This window comes from the organism of the source record quoted next, unplaced genomic scaffold (assembly GCF_019419815.1).
Source record: "Pyrus x bretschneideri cultivar Hongxiangsu unplaced genomic scaffold, Pyrus_bretschneideri_v1 Contig111, whole genome shotgun sequence".
NCBI classification, from domain to species: Eukaryota; Viridiplantae; Streptophyta; class Magnoliopsida; order Rosales; family Rosaceae; genus Pyrus; species Pyrus x bretschneideri.
The window spans coordinates 1-17,412 of NW_025999404.1; the positions used below are offsets into that span (position 1 = coordinate 1).

General features: G+C 39.9%; 1 protein-coding gene across 1 annotated transcript; it reads right to left on the reverse strand.

The window, feature by feature from the left end:
- Window positions 1-4,377: 4,377 nt before the first annotated feature.
- On the reverse strand, window positions 4,378-5,097 carry LOC125473969. The gene has a single exon (XM_048577395.1). It carries the CDS (start codon window positions 4,908-4,910, stop codon window positions 4,572-4,574), a length of 339 nt encoding a protein of 112 aa, XP_048433352.1. The 5' UTR covers window positions 4,911-5,097; the 3' UTR covers window positions 4,378-4,571.
- Between the last annotated feature and the right edge of the window lie 12,315 nt (window positions 5,098-17,412).

Here is a 17,412-nt window from a genome sequence, read left to right on the forward strand (position 1 = left end):
TAAATTACCATATTATCTACTTATCCCCTTAATTAACCTTACTCAATAATTATATATTAAATTTAATTATCCTATCTACATTACTATATTTCGTTATTTTCCTCCTATTTTGCATTTTATGTGGTTTTAAATTGTGAACTTATTGCACATGTGTCATCCGACAATATTCCTCACTATGGTTATATGGCATACATGCTTAATTTGTTTTTAAAATTTGGACTTGTTGGATACTCTTTTTGCATTTTATCATTCTTATATTATCTTATCCATGCATTTTATCATTCTTTTACCTAAATCTGCCTAGACCCCGCCTAGCCGCCTAGGCGCTAGGCGCCAGCCCGCCGCCCGACTAGTGCGCTTTTTAGAAGCTTGCTTATTACAAGTTTGGCACTCACTTAGAAAGAGGTATAAAGGAAACTTTATAACCTTAACCACATTAGGGTTTCTTTGAGGAAAGATTAGAGAACACAAGCTCTAGCTTTTTCTCCACGAACAAAATAGAAATGCAAAAGACTCTTTGATAGAGGAAAAGAGAGACCACAACAATGAAGGCTCACTTTGACAGAGCGAAACAACGACCACAATAGTAGATGAATATGGTTAGAAGATACGAGAATTTGATAGAGGAAAATAGGGAAGAGAGGACATAAGGTTTTTTCTTAGTTTTCTCTCTAGCGTTGTCCTGGGCTTAGCATTTATCTTTGTTGTAAAAATACAGAAAAAAATATGTAGGAGAAAGGAGCAATGAAGAACAGTGCAAGAAGTGAAAGTAAAGAGGAGTGTAGAATCATTTTTATCTTCTCTCCTACCACATCCCTTCATCCTTCTCGATTCCTCTTTTTTCAATTCAGGAGTTGTGAAACTTGCGATTGATCAAATATAAGGCCAAATCAGGATTGGTGGGGTCGATTCTTGGTTACTAATATTCCTTGCAAAATGTCTTGGGAATGGTCTAAAAAGTCCTCTTCGCAGTAAGATTTCATGATTAAGAACACAAAAGGTCATTTTCAACCGTACCACTTTGTGCAGAGTGCTTGACATCTCTCTGGGTTTGCACTGAGTTTTCTTTATGTATTGAAAGAGTATTATGTTCATTACCATTCACTTCTGGTATCTGGAAATCATCTTCGTTCAAGTCTTATTAGGTATACAAATCAGTCTTATGCTAGTTATATGATTCTGATTTTGTTCATACATGTACAACTCCTTATTGTACTGTTCCTTAATTCGATATTACATACATCTGCTGCTATCTAAGATCTAGAAGAAGCATAAATAAATTACAATTTAGGCTCATTTACTGTATATAGCTTACAATTTACGCTCATCTACTATATGACCATATCAAATTATGAAGAAAGTCGATCGAGGATCAATAGACCACATGCAATATATACGAAAGCAAAATTATTTTATCAAGTTATGTTACAAGATACGCAACCATGCATTACTAAATTTTGATCGACAACCTTTTATCAGTTGGGATTCTAGCAACATCTTACTTGTATATGTTCGGGCAAAGATTTCTTGGGAGAAGGATCCTCGGACCTCAACACAGCTCCCTAAGGGATTGGCACTTTGGATGTGTAGTCGGGCTCTTACTTGTTGATGTGCTACAAGAAGAGGACAAAGTTAGTTCTGAAAGGTGCCTTTGTGGGGCCTTAGGTATAGGCCGTAAGGCTCGCAATCAACACTAATTAAGTGCTAGGCGTGCCACTGCTGTCTCAGTATAGCAGATGTAGAACAAGAATGTTTTTAGTCGATTACTTGCGCCTTAAGTTAGTTGGACTCCTTGTTATCAAAGGATTGTCATGGATGGGTTAAGTCTACATTAAATTCTTTTTCTTGCCTTGTAAACAAGGACTTTTAGTTCATAGTCTTGTATGTTCAAATGAAGGGAGTCCAGGCCCCTTTAAGCCGTTTGTTTGGTTCTTGATTGATTTTAATGATGACATATCCGTTAAACTAACCAGATCTAGATGCAAATGGAACTCTTAAAATAGGAAAACTGATGAAAATAACTTGAATACATACTGGAGAATGCATTAAGTAATAGATCAATAACTTTAGAAAACAAACAAAAAGCGTCGGGCAAGATTTCACCTTGTCTGTCAAGATTGAACCTCTTACAATCACTTCTCTTTGAATTAATAGGGGTTTAAATGCTAAAAAGGGATGGATGGTAAACAAGTTTACACAAGGGAATCACCACTAAGGGAGATAGCAAAGCTTTAAACTGGGTAAGATATAGCTTGTCCCTAAAAAGGACTGAATCTATGTTGATTTCAGCTTTTGAATGCAAATCTAGCTTAAGAGCAGAGTTTGTATGTTTGTTTGTTTGATTGGTTGAGTGTCCTTGTCTCTAGGGCCTCTTCCTCCTTTTATAGGCCAATTAGCCTGACTGCTGTGACTTTGCTCTGGCCCAAAAGCATCTGAAGGGTAATGAGTTGATAGGATCAAATTTATGCGACTTTGTAATCTTATTTCTTTGCATTTACTTCGTTACTTCCATTTATTTTGGTAGTTTATGTTATTTTCGTATTATTATAGGTCCAGTTGGTAAAGATGACAATAAATAGTCAAATGGAGCAATTTGGAGCAGTTTTGGACTTGGATTGGATAGCAGGCTTGGAGAGCTTATGGGCTGGACATTTTTGGTATTTAAATGGTGTTAGACATATGCTAAACTCTGGAGAAATTGAAGATGAGGCTTGGAAGACACGGAATTACACAAGAAAAAGGAATCCTAGTTGGAGAGGAACCTTATCTTACCTTAACTTATCTAGATTCATCTTATCTTGTCTTATCTTATCCAAACCTTATCTTACTTTATCTTATCTCCAATTACAAAGAGGAATCCTTATCACATTCCAACAATTCCTATCTGATTTTTGGGAGTCCTAAATTAATTCAAATGACCTAATCCTTTTCTTCCTGTGATTCAACTGTGCCTTTACCCTATATATACATTATTGCCACAAATTAGAGGGGGGGAAAAAAAGAGTGCCACATCCTGCATCCAGAGAAGAGTGGCGAATCTGCCATTCAACTATTGGAGTTTTTCAGAGTTCTTTCTCTCCTTGTTTAGTTTTAATGTTTATTTTAAATTGTTTTTCAGTTATGATGAGCATGCGTAACTAAATTTCTTTTTAGCTAGAGGTGAATTCGAAGCCATGAACATATGTTTTATATAAGTTGATTATATCCAGTTATTGTTACATAAAACATGAATGCAATTTACTTATTTGCTTTATAGAAAACTTATTCTTGTATGTTTATTAAGGATACATACTTAGTTTGCATGCAGGGATTTGATGCTAGAATATAAGGGAATTTCACCTAATTGATATGAACTTATATTTGCAAGTAGTATAAGTCACTAGTCATGATTGAGTTAAGTAAATTCTTGGCAGGAGTATCATGCTTTCCATAGTTACGAATGCTTCGTCAATGCTTATGATTTTCACAGAACTTAATGATTTTCGAGATGTATCTCTATCATGCTTTTCATAGTTAGGGAACTTGAGAAGAATAATTTGATTACGTCGCTGAGTCCAATTCAATGAACGTAGAAAAATCTAAAAGTTAATTTGGGGCATTGTCATTCATGGTTTATAGAAATAACTGGAAATCAATTTGTATGCATATGCTTCATGTGTGGAGAACAATCCTCTAGCTAGCCTCTCACCTATATCTCATACAAGACCTAATTCATTTGCTGCAATTTACTTTATTTTTGTTAAAATTCATCCAAAAATCCCCCTCAGTTCTTATTTTGTGTTAGTCTAGCTTAATTTTTAGTTTTTAGGTTTAATTTGTGTTGATTAGCATCCATCCTAATCCCTGGCCTAGAACGATCCCTACTTGCTCATACTACAATCATCGAAAGTATAAGGTTTAATTTGTGTACTAGTATTTAACACATCATGAGTCATCAGCCTTTTTACTTGTAATACCACTAGAAAGTGTTCTTTGGTTGGTAGTAGGTTAGCCTTCATCACTTGTCTCGTCAATGGTAAAAACATGTCTTGTATCTTGGCTGAGAAGGCTTCACCTTGCCTCTGGGCTTGGTGCTAGGCTTCGGGCAAGTCCCCTTTTAGTTGGCAACCTTGGGCATTCCTTCATCTAGGTCCAATATTCAAATATTAACCCAAACAGTATGTATGATCGGAATGGCACTGATTAATATTGTAGTAACTAATTAACTAAAAACAAATTAGGATTAACTAATAAATGTTGGGGTGTGATAATCACACACCCCTTTTTACTTCTCACACACCCGTTTAATTTTCGACCGTCAGATCAGATGAATTGAAGAATATCAAAGGACATATGTGTGGATAGCACACCCCTAAATGTTTAACAAGCAAAAAATGGTGAAGAAAAACACTATTTATATATAGAAAAATTATTGTCTTCGTTATGGAAGGAAAAAACCCAACCTCTACCTCTACAAAAAGGAATTAACAGAAACTCAATCTACTCAACTAATTACTTAACAACTAAGATATTATGCTTGCTAGCTAAAATCCTGGTCCGCCTGTGCGTTTGGGTTTTTCCTATTATTTAATTTAGAAAGTTGCCCTCACCTTCTTCTCATATGATCTTGCATTCACTGGTTTCGTGGTCAAATAAATATCAGCAAGAGACCGGTACCTCCGCTTCTTAGGCCGATCGATATCTTCTTTCCCAAAAATCTCTTCAATCTTTTCCCAAGTGATCACTTTGATTTGATCAACCACCTCATCGCCATCCTGCTGAAATTTCTTGTTCTTGTTGTGGCCGCTGCTTCTGCTATTGGTGTTATCTTCATCACTAAGCTGCATCAGCTGCTGTACAGCGGCCAAGTCTGACTCCGTCAACGCCTTCTCAGGATGATCAGTATTTCGCAAAGATTGTGATTTCACCATTGAACAAATTGATGCAAGGAAAAAGAAACACAAGGATCGATGAGAGAGAGAGAGAGGGATATATAATGTGTAGAGCTTTATAGCTAAGCTAATCAAAACCCTGTTGGCTGTTGCGTTTTCTTTTGTTTTTGATGTCCTCCTACTATGGTTTTTTGGTATTGGGATGTTTTGGGTTTTTTCTTATTGTTGATTATATGGGTTTGGCGTAGAGCGCGTTTTGTGGGTACGTGTTGTATGAGGAAAGGAAAAAGAGAGAGAGATACAAAGAAACTGCTGGGTTACTACTATGAAGATGGGTGGAAAATGTCATTCGCCGACGTGGATTTATTTATTTATTTACTTTACTTTACTTTACATTTGTAGTGCGTAACTAAAAATAAACAAAACAATGGTGGAAAAAAAAATTAATTCTTGCATAATGACGTGGGTTCAAACCTTGTCGTTAGCTAATCTAACTTCTAATCTAACAAAATCTATCGTTTAACCAAAAAACAAAAATGCTATACTTATCCTATTTTGTATATCATATTTGTACAATTTTTATAATATAGGTGAAGCTAAATTTGAAGACTCGTCTAACTCTTAATCTAACAAAATCTATCGTTTAACCAAAAAAACAAAAATGCTATACTTATCCTATTTTGTATATCATATTTGTACAATTTTTATAATATAGGTGAAGCTAAATTTGAAGACTCATTTGACAACTCAGTTGAAGTACAAAAAATCCTACATGGCACTTTAAATTTAATTTTGTAGACTCTCTTCAATATGTCATGGTATCTGTAACATTACTCAAAAATAACTATTTGACAAAGCATGTCATCTATGGGTTTTCCAATGTGACAAGCCATCACACCCTAGGAGGAACTATTTTATATCAACAAGACAACAACCTATGCTATTAAGTAATAACAGTAGAGTTGCATTTGGTTTGAACTTTAAAGAAAATGCCTATGGAAATTAGAAATTGTTATTTGTCACAAATAGAAGTGCATGCTTGATAAATGATTTCCATAGTCATGGGAAAACAGGAAGAATAAGTGGAATCCTCAATTAATTCACTTTTGGTTTCATTTTATTTCCCTACCAGAAAATAAGACAAGCAGTATTAAGTGTTTTTTTATCATTAATTTACAGTCATTAACAATCAAAATATTAATTTAGTCCAAAAAAAATGAGAACGGTTTAATTTTCGAGCGTTACCAAACATATATCCCTTAGGTAAAGGTATATAACAACAACAACAACCAAGCCTTATTCTACTAAGTAGAGTCAACTATATGAATCCTAGAACACTATTGCGGACAATTTTGCGCCAAATCTTCCGTTAACTCCAAGTATTCCACTCTTTTTACCCTGAGCCTCCATCCTATAGCTGCATCTTCTAATCGGCATCCTAAGTCTTCAATTCGCATGTCTATATCACCTTAACCTATTTTCTCTCTTCTTATCTTCAATTGCAGCCATTCGTACTTTACCCCGGATATCCTCGTTCTTAATTATCATTTCTTGTGTGCCCACATATCTAATGAATCATTTTCATCTCTGCTACACTCATTTTTTGCACGTGTTGTTTTTTGACTGCCCAACATTCCGTACCATATAACATCACTAGCCTTATTGACGTCCTATAAAATTTTCCGTTGAGCTTTAGTGTCATACGACAATCGCACAATACAGCTGATGCATTTTTCCCCTTCATCCATCTAGCTTGTATTCTATGGTTTAGATCTCCATCTAATTCTCCATTATTTTGCAAGATAGTCCAAGATTACGAAAATGTTCACTCTTTAGTACTTCCTGATCTCTAATCCTCACCTATCTTAGGATCCATTATCATACACTTTTTTCCAAATCTATAAAGATCATGTGCAAATCCTTTTTCATATGTCTATATCGTTCCCTCGAACTTCGTAAGAGATAGATTGCCTCCGTTATCAAGCGCCTTGGCATGAACTTGAATTGATTGTCTGAGACTCATGCCTCTTGTCTCAATCTATACTCAATTACCCTCTCCTAGAGCTTCATTGTATGACTCGTTAACTTAATATCCCAATAGTTCTTGCAATTTTGCATGTCGCCCTTTTTCATGTAGATAGGCACCAAAATGCTTTCTTGCCACTTATTGGGCAAATTTTTTGTTTTCAAAATCGTATTGAAAAGGTTTGTGAACCATACAATACCCGTCTCTCCCAAAACCTTCCACACTTCAATCGGTATATCGTTGGCATCCACTTTTTTATTTTTTTTATATCGCTGGGACTCACATTTCATGTCCAAACGCATCCTTAGATTATAACACCACATGTATCACTCTCACAGTAAGGAGTTTAATGCGTGGCTAAAGGTAAGTTGGATTTCTTTTCATCAATGCGTTGACTTATTCTATTGACCAATCATGGGTCATGACTCATGAATCCAACAGCTCAAACCAAGAGCTACTGTCATAAATAATAGTTAAAAGTTAGAAAATTTGTGGCAGGGGCGTTTTGGTTTTCAATAGGAGATTGGAGAGGGTTTGTGGTGGTCGTCGTCCAACATTAACATATGAACGCTTTCACTTCCCATGAGCCATTTTCCAGATGAAGTCAAACCCCACTAAATTGATTCAGGTCTTTAATCACTTTATGGCACCTTGATATGCATATAAAAATCAGTTGAACACTAACTGTTATTTGACGAAATTGCCTTTCAGCTGCTGCTCTTTCCAACTTTTTTTTAGAGCTTAAATGTCAAAATGGTCTTTGTGTTTTACATGTTTGGTCAATTTAGTCTCCGTATTTTCAATTTGACTGATTTAGTTCTTATGTTTTGGACTATTAGCCCATTTGGTCAATTCCGTTTACGGTTAAATATTTAACTTCAAATTATTAAAAACCATTCAAAACCGTGTGGATAGTGTTTTTAGAGGGGGGTTGAAAATAAATAATAAGTCATGATAATTAATTTACAAATGCAAAAATATGACATCGATGGTAACAAAAATCCGTCGTTTTTAGTTTTGATGAATTTGTACCTAAAAAATAAATAAACACGGCCAAAGCAACACGTGCCCACGAAGTGGAGGGGCTTGGCCAATGAATCTTAGATGCCTAAGTCAGTTTCCCTTAAAAAATAGAGAGTTTTGGGTTTAATTGCATAGCAAAAGCTTACTAGAAATTAGTGGAGATGAGGTATTTATAAAGTTAGGGCTAGCCACGTGTGTAGGTTTTTGCCCTGACATGAACCGGCATCTGATTAGCCAAGATGTGTTATCCATAAGATCGATAAGGAAAGAATTGTCACATCCCGGCCCGGGCCCCCATCACATCCCGGGTTCGACTCCACTGTAGCACAATATTGTCCGTTTTGGGCTCCGACCACGCCCCCACGGTTTTGTTTCTGGGAACTCACACGAAAACTTCCCAGTGGGTCACCCATCATGGAAATGCTCTTGTCCCTTTCTCGCTTAACTTCGGAGTTCCTATGAAACCCAAAGCCAGTGAGCTTCCAAAAAGCCTCGTGCTAGGTAGAGATGGGAATATACATATAAGGCTTACAGGATCCACTCCCCTGGGCAATATGGGATGTAACAATCCACCCCCGTTAGGGGCCCGACGTCCTCGTCGGCACACTTCTGGCCAGGGATTGGCTCTGATACCAAATTGTCACATCCCGACCCGGGCTCCCACCACATCCCGGGCTCGACTCCACCCCAGCACGATATTGTACGCTTTGGGTCCCGACCACACCCTCACGGTTTTGTTTCTAGGAACTCACACGAGAACTTCCCAGTGGGTCACCCATCATGGGAATGCTCTCACCCCTTTCTCGCTTAACTTCGGAGTTCCTACGAAACCCAAAGCCAGTGAGCTTCCAAAAGGCCTCGTGCTAGGTAGAGATAGGAATATACATATAAGACTTACAGGATCCACTCCCCTGGGCGATGTGGGATGTAACAAGAATTATCCCAATATATTATTTAATAATATCTTGAAATTATTTTGTGGAATCCCTAATTGGATTTGATTGCAATTCCTTGCTTGATAGAGTTGGTCTTAATTTGGGAAAGTATAAAGACAGGATTTAGCAATTATCCTATCTTTAATACCTTTGAATTTTCTCCTTGCCATGGGTAGGGGAGCTAGATGAGATTATAGTCAGATGCTCAAACCTCTAAGAATGTTGAATTGCTCGTGGATTAAATGTAGACCTCAACAATTTAATAAGGACATTCTTGTCTTTTGCTAGTAAACGTCCATGTGTCAACTCCAAGATTTTTCGCATCATTTTGTACTCTTCAACACCAATTTGTACAAGACCGAGAACGTGATATCTTCGATGTGGTGCGTTCAATATACCAAATCGGTATCATGAAAATGGTAATTGGCCAAGGGAGTGCAATCAAGTAATCTTGAAACATGTACAAGTGTATCAAGTAACATTTCAAACAAGTACCCGATGTGACATTTGTGAACTTATCCTATTTCATTTGGGAATCCAAGCTTTATGCTCATTTCGCAATGAGCATGGTACAAGGAGTTTGTGGCAACTTTTGGAATATTTTTTTGATTTTTCCATGATTTTATATTAAATTATATGACACTCGGCATCTTGTGATTTGTTGGGGATACAACTTTTCTAGACTTTTTTGGTATCAAAATGACGACCACCCTACAATGAGTTCGTACCAACTTCCGGACTATACTTTTTTTATTTTTCTTACATTTACGATGTTTAAAATTATATAATTTTTATTATCACTAGGGTTTAGGGTTCAATTCATAACGTGTCACAAAGGCTTCATCCAAAAAATACAAAAAATAACAGCGAGGGCAGTAACGGAATTTGGCAGCACCCAAGCTGTCATCCAAGGCATCATCCAAAAATGCAACATTCTAGCCTTGCTGTAGTAAATATGAACTGCTTTATTTAAGTGTTCATGATGTGATGGCAAATTGTTGAACCATGCCCAAACTGATGAAACTAAGTGAAAAACGCACAATAACTTTCAAATAATCGTATCATTAAATTACCATCAATGCTAACAAAGAGTATCATAAACTATCACAAGGCTTGCAAAGCTTGTCCATGACACACCCCGATCGAGATTAGGGCATGCTGGCCGTCACGTGGAAGTGACGTAACCATGTGCACAGTGCGGAAGCTAAGAAATAATAATAAAAGTACGAATAAAAACAAACCTAGCTATACACAAAGTAAATAACATACATGTGCAAGTGTAAGTGTGAAAAACAAAGTTCAGAGCACAAAAGACCTAGTGCAGTCCGGGAGAAACAACACTAAATAAACACACCCAAAGGTGGTCCTACACTGATGATAATCTGTCAGATAAGCCGAGAAAATCCTCTGGGGAGCCACCAAAAGTGCTAGCCAACTAGAACCTGGAGGGGCGCAAAACAGAAAGCGTGAGTGGGCAAAAACAAAGCTTTTCAAAAATCATTTCATAAACAAAGTTCTAACCCCTCGCCGTAAAACCTGTATACTTCCCAGAAAATATAATATATACATATATATAAATCATGTGCAGAAATATGCCATGTTAAATGCCTCAAAATAAGATACAAGTACTCAGGTAATGCCAATCCATGCTAAGTAATCTGTCAACCGGAGTCACCTAACGTGACCTGTACGGCTGAAACTAGAACTCCAATCTCCATCTCACTAACTACACCTGCACACGAGTCGGAACCACCTAAAGTGGTATGTACGACAAGACTGGGTGTAAAATAAGTACGCTTAAGTGCTACGATCACGTGAAGACTGGGCGAATAATCGCGGGTCACCTACAAGTCTGAACCACCTAAAGTGGTCTGTACGACAGGACTGTGCACCTAACTTGGATCCAAGATGAGCGTGTGGTGCGGGAGGTGAACATCACGTGAAGGACTGTGCCCAACTCTGGGCGGGAGCACTAACACCAGGGGTGCAGGTTATGAGCTCTCTATGCATCTCAAATCACTACTAAACATAAACATAAACCATAACTTACCTGGCACTTACCTATGCGTCCGCAGCACCAAACATATATATATATATGCAACTAATAATGCATAATTAAACGGGCAAACATAATGCATGGCATATAAAACATATAAACGTTTCATTTCACTTTCTGGGAAAAACACAAGTATATAGGTATATACGGAAAACCAAAAGCCCACTCACTGGTATGTAGAAGGGTCGTAACCCCCTTGCCTCGAGTGACCGCGCTTGTCCTCGGGATAGGTCTCACCTATACGCAAAACAACTATAAAAACGTAAATTTTAAAGTACATAATCAACATTATGAAATAACTTCTCATACAATACTCAAATGGGGCGTATGAATACACCAACGTCATCTACTCAACCTCACGAACATCTCCATATTTTTAAAATAATTTTTTGACGCCGCACGCGCCCCCACACGCCGGCCAAGGCATGGCCACACGCGCCGCCCATGCGCAGGCATGTGCCTGGCACACTAACGACGTTAGTTAACGCTGTCAGAAATATTTCGTTAAGTCTAACTGATTCCATTAACGCCATTAGGAATATTCCGTCCAAACTGACGGAATATTCCGTCATCTTCTCCGGGAGCGCCGGAAAACTGGGAAAATTTCAAAACTTGATATCTCCTTCGTTTTTCATCCAAATTTCACAAAACTGGTACCAAAATGAAGCTTACAACAAGAGGAACAAATCCATACCACTTTCAAACCAACAGAATCTTGCTGGGAAAACACCACCAACTCCGGCCAAACTTGTAACTCACGATCCCGACATCCAAAACCTTCAAACGAACATCCCAAGCCTCCTAAGGACCTCACCAAGCTTCCTACAAGCTTGAAAGTCCCAAAAACATAAGAATTAATGTGTGCATGAACAGTACCCCGATTTACACCTCTTGGGTTCGACGTGAAAATAAAGGTTCCCTTACCTGAAATAGGTATGGTTGAACTCCTGAGGACCTCACGAGCACAAATATGTAGTTTGTTTCCTCGATCCATGAAGATTCCAAGGGTTTTGGGTGTTGTCCGTACGAAAAAGATAGGAAAGGGAGAGAGAGAGGGTCTCAGGATAGGGTAGAGAGAGAGAAATGAGTGTGGGTATGTGTGTGGTCCAAAATCAACCAATCAAAACCCAAAAATGACCACACAATGAAACAACCATACTAAGGGCAAAACTGTCATTTCATCCCCACTGTACGAAAAGTCCGGGATGGGCTGTCACAACCTACCTACCTTAATAAAATTTCATCCCGAAATTCAAAACGACCACTCACAGCAACCACTAGCGATCAAAGAGCAACCGAGGATACAAATCTCTCATCTGATCTTCAGTTTCCCAAGTAGCCTCCTCCACGGAATGATTCCTCCACAAAACTTTCACCAAATTCACTGTCTTGTTCCTCAGAACCTTTTCTTTCCAATCCAGAATCGTCACTAGTTCCTCATCAAAAGTCAAATCCGAATTAATTTCCAAGGGTTGAGGAGGTATCACATGAGACGGATCTGCAACATAATGTCGAAGCATAGACACGTGAAAAACGTTATGTACTTTAGCTAGCTCAGAAGGCAACTCCAGCCTATAAGCCACCTCACCAACTCGCTCGGTGATCATGTACGGTCTGATATACCTGGGACTCAGCTTACCTTTCTTTCCAAACCGTACAACGCCTCTCCACGATGAAAGCTTCAGAAACACCCAATCGCCAACCTCATACACTCTATCAATAGCATGCCAATCTGCTAAACTCTTTTGCCGATCCTGGGCCGCCTTCAGGTTAAACTTGATTACCTGAACATTTTGAGTAGTCTCCTCAACAATCTCCGGGCCCACCAAAACTCTTTCTCCAACCTCTGACCAACATAAGGGTGTGTGACAAGATCTACCATACAACGCCTCAAATGGTGCCATGCCAATACTCGAATGAAAGCTATTGTTGTAGGCAAATTCCATTAAATCCAACCGCTTGTGCCAAGCATCGCCAAACTGCAACACCGAAGATCTTAACATATCTTCCAACGTCTGAATGGTTCTCTCTGACTGTCCGTCCGTCTATGGATGATATGCTGTATTCTAAAGTAACCTCGTACCCAAAGCTTCCTGAAAGGCCATCCAAAATTTAGATGTAAATCTTGGGTCACGATCCGAGACAACACTCATAGGGACACCATGGTACTTCACGATCTTCGAGATGAACAACTCAGCTAATCGACCCAAAGGATACTTCTCCCTCACTGGATTGAAATGTGCTGACTTAGTAAGCCGATCAACAATCACCCAAATGCCGTCAAAACCGTTATGTGTACGCGGAAGCTTGTACACAAAATCCATAGTAATCTTTTCCCATTTCCACTCTAGAACGGGAAGCGGCTGCAACAACCCAAACGGCTTCTTCCTTTCCGCTTTAACTTGTTGATAAACAGCACACCTACTCATATACTTAGTTATCTCCCTCTTTATACCCGGCCAATAATAAAATGGTCGAATGGTATGATACATTTTAGTAGCTCCTGGATGCATAGCATAAGCCGAGATATGTGCTTCATCAAGAATTGCTTTCTTTAAATCAAAATTATTAGGCACAAACATCCTACCCTCCTGCATCAGCATGCCATCTCATTCACGAACTCTGAGGTCTCTCCTCCTCCCTTGATCTCAAGCTTGGATTATTTCTTAAGTTTCCTCATCAGCTACCTGAGCTTCAAGCACCCGATCAATTAAAATTGGCCTAACTTGAAAATTAGCAAGTAAAGCCACCTCTGGATCTTCTGCCTCCAACCTCACTCCCGTGGATCTTAAGTTTGCCAGAAGAAGAACGCGACTAATGTACAACGCATTGATACGGCCTTGAGACTTCCTGTTAAGTGCATTAGCTACCACATTTGCACGACCAGGGTGATAATCAATCGTGCAGTCATAACCACTAAGCAGTTCCAACCACCTCCGCTGACAAAGATTAAGATCCCTCTGCGTGAAAAGATACTGAAGACTCTTATGATCTGTAAAGATCTTACATTTCTCTCCATAAAGGTAATGTCTCCACAACTTCAGCGCAAAAATAATGGCAACTAACTCCAAATCATGCGTAGGGTAATTAAACTTAAGAGGTTTCAATTGTCGTGAAGCATAAGCAATTACCCTACCATGCTGCATCAACACACATCCCAGACCATTCAAAGAAGCATCACTATAGACCTCGAAATCACCACTATTGTCCGGGAGTGCCAAAACAGGTGCATGAGTGAGACAATACTTCAACTGCCTGAAACTCTGCTCACACTTATCATCCCACTCAAATTTAACATCTTTCCTTGTTAACCTCGTTAGTGGTAAAGCAATCACAGAAAAATCCTTAACAAACCATCGATAATACCCTACTAAACCAAGGAAACTCCTCACCTCAGTGACAGTTCGCGGTTGCTCCCACTTCTCCACAGCTGCCACCTTTTGAGGATCCACCAAGATACCCTGAGCTGAAATGACGTGCCCCAAAAATGCAACTTGGTCTAACCAAAACTAGCACTTGCTAAACTTAGCATACAATTGGTGTTCCCTCAACCTTTTCAACACCAAAGTAAGATGTCGAACATGTTCAGATTTAGATTTAGAGTACACCAGAATGTCGTCAATGAAAACAATAACAAACCTATCCAAATATGGCTGGAATACCCGGTTCATCAAATCCATAAAAGCAGCTGGTTCATTCGTCAGTCCAAATAGCATAACCAGAAACTCGTAATGACCATAATGAGTCCTGAAAGCCGTCTTAGGGACACCCTTCCTACTAATCTTCAGCTGATAGTATCCAGACCTCAAGTTAATCTTGGAGAATACACAAGCACCTCGAAGCTGATCAAATAAATTATCAATACGCGGCAATGGATAACGATTCTTAATCGTTACCCGATTCAATTGCTGGTAATCAATACATAACCTCAAGGTTCCATCTTTCTTTCTCACAAACAACACTAAGGCTCCCCAAGGTGAAGTACTAGGCTGAATAAAACCCTTATCCACTAATTCCTACAACTGAACTTTTAATTCCCTCAACTCAGCAGGAGCCATACGATAAGGAGTCAAAGAAATAGGATTAGTACCTGGAAGCAAATCAATGGTGAACTCCATGTCTCGGTCTGGCGGCAAACCAAGTAAATCTTCAGGGAAAACATCAGGTAATCCAGGACGATGGAAAGTAACCACAGGTAATCCAACACCACATGAGCTAAGTACCCTTGGCATCCTTTAGATAACAACCTTTTCGCTCGCATAGCAGAAATAACGCCATGTCGCACCCCACTCTGCTCGTCCACAAAAGTAACCACAGGTAATCCAGGACGATGGAAAGTAACTATTTTCCCGTAACAATCAATATTGGCACGATTGAAATGCAACCAATCCGTGCCCAAAATCACATCAAAGTCAACAATATCCAACGGGATAAGATCAGCTGGCATAATAATATCCTCCACCATCACTGGACATCCCGGGTACACACGATCTACAATACATCTCTCCCCTCTAGGCATAGCAAACTCTAAATCATACCCTAGAGGTGTAGGGTGAGGTTGCGTCACTTGAGCAAATGTATGAGAAATCACAAAATGTGTAGCACCACAGTCAATTAATACTCTAGCAAAATAACCAAGGATATTTAACGTACCCATGATCAAATCTGGATTGTTTTGAGCGTCCAGCAGAGAGATATTATGAATACGCCCTTGGGTCTGCTACCGTCCACCACGACCTCTACTCGTCTGGCCACCACGTCTTTGTGCACCACGCCCCTGACTGGGCTGACCAAACTGCCTTGAAGACCCCGCACTACTCACAGCAATCTCCCCTTGCTGAGACTGTCCTCCCTGATACCACTGAGACCCGCCTACTGGAACTGGAGGATACGACATATAGCCACCAGAATACTGGGGATAACCACCCTGAGAATATGGATCCTGGGGATATGGATACTGTCCCGGGGCCTAAGGAACAGCATCACCTTGATAGTAATAAGCACCACATCGACCCGTCTGCCCATAACTACCAGGACCAGGAACCTACTGGATCGGTGTAGATGGTGGCAAGAAAGTTTGATGAGGCCTTTGGTGACTCTGGGGACAATTTGCAGCCCGATGTCCCATCTGCCCACAAGTAAAGCAACCGCCGCTGCCCGCCTGCACTCACCAAAATGTCGATTATTACACCTGCGGCAAACTGGGGCCCTTCCTCTACCAGCATCACCCTGCCTCTGGCCTCTAGCACCACCAACAAACCTACCACCACAACCCTGACCAGTGGCACTAAAACCACCGCTTGAAGAACTAGAACTAGTGCCACCCCTCTTGAAGCTGTGGGTCTTACGAGGTCTGAGCGACGCCTGACCCTTGCCCTTGTCATCTTTCCTTTGGTTACCGTCTTTTTCTTCCTCCTCACTCTCGCTGGGCATATTCTCGGAATCCTCAATTCTCAACAAAATCTCATAAAACTCCTGATAGGTGTCACAAGGGGTAGTGGTCACCATCGAACACCACTTCTTCTTAGTGCCCAAACGGAAACAACGAAGCATCTCTGCCAGATTACCAGCAACATCCGGATGATAGCGAGATAGATCAGTAAACCTCCAGTAGTACTCATTTGCTGTCAACTTCCCCTATCTCAACTCAGTGAATTCCTGCTTTTTGCGGTCAATATACTCAGGAGGCACAAACCTTCTCCTAAACAGCTCTCTAAATACCTCCCAATCAGTCATCTCCTCTAGGGATAAACGACAAACCTCCTGCTCCCACCAAGATGCAGAATCCTTACCCAAAAACCACGATGTCGTCTCAACCCACTTCTCAACAGGGAGATTCCCCTGATTATGCAGTACACGAAAAGTCTTCTCAATATGTTCCAGCTATCGCTCCGCTTCCTCAAAGCCCTCGTGGCCCTCGAATTTATCCAACTTCAGATTATACATAGTCTCCAGAGGAGTCCTCTGGGGAGGGCGGAGTGTCGACCGAATAGCTGTAGCGATAGCTTCTCCCAGCTGAGCTACATCGGGGAAACTAGGCTTAGTAGAGCGACGTGGTTCCCTACGAGGCGGCATAATTCTGACAAAAGAAACCAAAAACCATTAGAATACTCACAAAAGTACAAGACTGCCAAACCTGGCTCTGATACCAAACTGACACACCCCGACCAAGATCAAGGCATGCTGGCCGTCACGTGGAAGTGACGTAATCATGTGCACAGTGCGGAAGCTAAGAAATAATAATAAAAGTACGAATAAAAATAAACCTAGCTATACACAAAGTAAATAACATACATGTGCAAGCGTAAGTGTGAAAAACAAAGTTCAAAGCATGAAAGACCTAGTGCAGTCCAGGAGAAACAACACTAAATAAACACACCCAAAGGTGGTCCTACACTGGTGATAATCTGTCAGATAAGCCGAGAAAATCCTCTGGGGAGCCACCAAAAGTGCTAGCCAACTAAAACCTGGAGGGGTGCAAAACAGAAAGCGTGAGTGGGC